We start from the raw sequence: 4,554 nt of genomic DNA, 5'->3' as shown, positions 1-4,554 counted from the left end.
GCGGCGTGCTAGGGATCTTCTTCAGACGGCTATAGTGCAGCAGCAGGCTTATTCATACAGCCGAGACAAAATCCATTCAACCCCACGCCCGAGCCAAAGTTATAGCAGGCACATCGATGAATCGGCTGTGTCAAGCAGTGCGCGGAACCGAGACGCTCCTCGAGGACCTAATCCGGCGCGTGGTGGGGAAAATGCTCAGGATGTGGTGAACAACGGAGCATGTCGAGACGCCGAGTTAGCAGCGCAGGACCGTCAGCTCACTCCGGTTCGTCCGGTGGCTTCCGTAGAGCAAGGCCTTACTTTCAGCTCTTGGGGGGTGCCCTGCCTTGTCCCGGCTTTGCGCAATGTACGGCTGCCCAAGGATTTCAAGGGTCCCCGTAAGGTGCCTAATTACACCGCTGATGTGCCTCCCGAGTCATGGATTGAGAGTTATGAGATGGCTATGGAGATGTTAGATGTGGATGAAGCGGCCTGCGCGAAATATTTCGCTATGATGTTGGATGAAACAGCTCGCACGTGGTTGAAAAGCTTACCAGTTAATTCCATTGGGACATGGGCTGAGTTAAAAGCCCGGTTTATAGCAAACTTCAAAGACACATGCAAGCAACCTATGTCAATTGTGGACTTAGCCGCCTACGTCCAGGGAGAAGGCGAGTCAACAACCCATTGGGTGCGCCGGGTTTCAGAGATCTTACATTCTTCGGATCGCATCAATGCTGACTCGGCGATTATAACATTGGAGGGGAATTGTCGGTTTCAGCCTTTAAAGTTGAAGTTGGGACGGCTCAAGCGTCACTTCAATGACATGGGAACACTTATGGCTGCTCTGGTTAAGTATGCTGATTCTGATAGTACCAAGGACCCCGAGTCTGACGATGACAAACCGGGGAAGGGAAAGAAGAGCGGCAATGCCAAGGGGCAGCAGCATAACCCGACGGGCCATAATAATAATGGTAAGCGGAAAGTAGATCACAATTCAGATTTTGTGGTTAACACCAATACACAGGGTAATGGTCAGCGTCGTAAAGGAAAGCCGCCCCCAAGAAGGGCAGAGCCCAGTCCTAATCCGGAGCGCCTGAATTACCTGTTGAACCAGCCCTGCCCGAAGCATGGAACGCAGGAAAAACCGGCCATGCACCTCTGGAAAGATTGTTATATCATGCGAGAATTCAAAAATTCAGATTTCTTCCGGAATGATCATGGACCATCCGGCGGTTCAGGATCCGGGTCCTATGGGCCGGGTTATGGAGGAGGCAACTCCAGTTCAGGATTCTAACAAAAGGACGATGTATATATTATGATCAATATAATAAACCTGAGCCCCAGCTAAAGCGGGGTATCTGCTGTTCTTCTCATATCATGAGTGGTTACACGGAGGATTCTATTTGTAAAGCGACATCCTTTTTACCCTTTGATTCAACTTTACAGCTGTCTATCAATATAAGTCACTTGGGGGCTTGGTCGTATTCGAACCATAGCTACACCTCTTGGCTGGCTCAAGGCCACAAAAGAAAGTCACTTGGGGGCTTGGTCGTATTCGAACCATAGCTACACCTCTTGGCTGGCTCAAGGCCACAAAAGAAAGTCACTTGGGGGCTTGGTTGTATTCAAACCATAGCTACATCTCTTGGCTGGCTCAAAAGCCATGATAGTAAGTCACTTGGGGGCTTGGTTGTGTTCAACCATAGCTACACCTTTTGGCTGGTGCAATGCCATTAGTTAGGGGCCAAAGAGTGTTGTCAAGAACAACTCAAACATAGGCACCCATTGAGCACAGCTCAGAATGTTGCTTGGGGATTCTTTGCTATCGCAATGAACAAAGAAATCTACACTTGCAATAGGCTATCAAGCCGTGGCTTGGAAGCCTGGTATATACACCTAAAACCCCGGGTTAACCTGCCTTTATTAAGTAAGTCACTCCACCCAGGTAAGCCTGGTATGACCCGCCAACTTACCAAGTCAATCGCATATGACCCTGAACTTGTCAATGATAGACCGGCGATTGGTTAAAGATGGAGGACCATCTTAAAAGGCTTTGTAAAACGATTTAACTCAGTGGCCTGGCAGCCCATGAAAAGCCTCGCATTTGGGCCTGGCAGCCCTTGAAAAGCCTCGACTACAAGTTTTTTTTTCTCTCTGGTTTTTATTGGTCAGTTTTGTTTTTCTCCCTTGTTAAAGTTTTGAGCTAAACCGGTGTCCAATGGCCCGGCCTGATTGTAAATCGTCCGTATAAATCGGTGTTTATTTAACCCGGCCTGGGGTTAACTATAAGTTGCCAGGATGATCATCCGGTGTTTATCATAACCCGGCATCACTTATTATATACCAGCATAACATGGTTTGAGTTATCAATACTCAGTATTTGGGTCGTCACCCTTATTACAAAGAATGTTGGTAAACCAACAAAGTGATTCAATATCACAGGTATGATATGTTTCATATTTCATTGTTTAAAACTATGGTTATCAACCTTGGCTATATATTGGGCATTATGACCCGTCCGGTGGTAAACCGCCAGGACAGTTTTCACTTTGTTTTATGCAGAAACAGGGCTGTGTAAAATCGATAAAGATCATAAGCAAATATAGCATGACGGATTAACAATATTGTGTGCAACAAGTATGCACGATGGCATATCAGATCAACTGTTCAAGCTAGCCTATTACAAGGCGTTTCAACTGCCCATAAGAATGATTGTTTTTCAGAAAGATGACAATAGGCACAAGTTAAACCGGCTTCCGGATTATGATTCTGCCTCAGGTTGATGTGAAGGTTGCGGATCTTCCTACGCCGGTTCATCCTCCTTCTCTCCACCCAGTGGCTGGAAGTCAACAGTTGTCCAATCAATTACTGATAAGGCTTGAAAGACAGCTTCGTCGTGTATAAGATCAGACGGTTCAACATCAGGAGCGTAAGTGTGCTTGCGGATCGGCGGGATCAGACTTTCCACGTCATAAGTTGGAGCACTTATTCGCTTGCCACTGGCGTCATATACATTCTGGTAAATTGACAAGTTAGTATCTTCAGCCAACTTACTTGCCAGTGGTCGCATCTCTCTTGTGATAGCCCGAAGATCGTCATTGTTAAATTCTGAACCGTCCTCTTTTTTGGCTTGGGTAACCATTTCCAACATCTTCCGGATCAAGGTCAGAGATCCAGGCCTTGGCGCGCGTCGTGCAGTAAGGGCACCGGACCTAGCAGCGGATTTCTTCAATTCCACAATCCGGGCAGGCATCATAGACAATTTTTCCAGCGTTTCCTTGATTAGCGATGGGGGCGGATGGTTATTGCAAGCTGTGCAGATAGCTCGTTGCGCGCCGGTATAAAGCTGCTCTACCAAAGTATAGACGGCCTTCAATTTTTTGCACATATCTGTGCCAAGATGAGTAACACGGCTACCTGCAAAAGGATCATATTATTATTAAACCGGAAGTTTTTATAACTGGTGTTGTTACATATTGGTGAAGAGATTGTTACCAAAGATGGCAGAGGTCATGGCATCAATCTGCCCCTTCAGGCTGCTTAGCTCTTCTGTGGCCGGTTTAAGGGTGTTTTCCACATCTTCTGCCCGCTTTAACAAGGTGGTCTTTTCAGTTGCCCAATCTGCCCGTTCGCCTTTGAAGAATTCCTTCAGCTGCTCCATGGTTGTTAAAGCGGTGGTCAGCTCGCTCTTAACTTTGCAAGTTTCGTCTACCTGAGACTTGATGTTTCCTTGGAGATCAGTGATTTGGGTGTCTTTTTTGGACAACTCAGCCTGCAAAATACAGATAATAAGTTAGCATTACAACATTGAAGTCCCAACCACATAACAAGTTATCTACTTGACACTTGGGGGCTAATGCGGATTGCTTCTTATCAGCTATTACTTTAAAGTCTCAAGCACATAACAAGTTATCTACTTGACACTTGGGGGCTAATGCGTATTCGTTCAGATTCAGATGGATTGTCATCATTATAAGTGGTGAGATTAGTAGGATGTACCGGTTCATTCTAAAAAGATATAAGCCGGTTCATGGGGGCTACACCAGCAAAATGCAAATATTGATTCAAGACCCGGTTCAAACCAATGTTATGCACCGGCCCTTGGGGGCTACTGGAGTTGATACGTTAGACCAGTTCTAACAAAAGGACTGTTGGAATATTTATGCAAAGGGAAAGTGACATTTACCTCATACCGCTCCTTCATCAGGCCTACTAAACCGGCTTCAAAGTCGCGGCTTGTATACAGGCGGTTTAAAAAACCAGAATGAAGGTCTTCAGCGCTGAGGTTGGTATAATTGGATAACTTGGATTTCCATTTCCCTTTGTCCATAGCAGAAATTTCTTCTTTGGCGCTATGCTTTGATAACGCGACAGGACGACCAGGGGAGCTGAAACCAAGGCCAGTTACGACAACATCGTCGTCCGTAGTTTTGGCAGGGCTTGGCGGTTTATCGGATGCTTTAGCCGGACTCGGCGGATCAACAGTTGGATTTAATGGATCAGCTGACTGGCTTATTGGATTATGTTCTACCGGTTCAACAAGCGTGTCGGTTGCTTGAGGTTCCGGATTAT

At 46.4% G+C, this 4,554-nt stretch overlaps 1 protein-coding gene across 1 annotated transcript; it reads right to left on the bottom strand.

Moving 5' to 3' along the window:
• Positions 1-3,395: 3,395 nt before the first annotated feature.
• LOC123055760 (uncharacterized) lies at positions 3,396-4,318 on the bottom strand. The gene is made up of 3 exons (XM_044479634.1): positions 4,169-4,318; positions 3,456-3,754; positions 3,396-3,399 (listed from the first exon to the last, which is right to left on the bottom strand). Exons 1-3 carry the CDS (start codon positions 4,310-4,312, stop codon positions 3,396-3,398), a joined length of 447 nt encoding a protein of 148 aa, XP_044335569.1. The 5' UTR covers positions 4,313-4,318.
• Between the last annotated feature and the right edge of the window lie 236 nt (positions 4,319-4,554).

Source organism: Triticum aestivum, chromosome 2D (assembly GCF_018294505.1).
Source record: "Triticum aestivum cultivar Chinese Spring chromosome 2D, IWGSC CS RefSeq v2.1, whole genome shotgun sequence".
NCBI classification, from domain to species: domain Eukaryota; kingdom Viridiplantae; phylum Streptophyta; class Magnoliopsida; order Poales; family Poaceae; genus Triticum; species Triticum aestivum.
The sequence above is the reverse complement of the archived record's forward strand: the minus strand, read 5'-3'. Positions and strand labels throughout refer to the sequence as shown.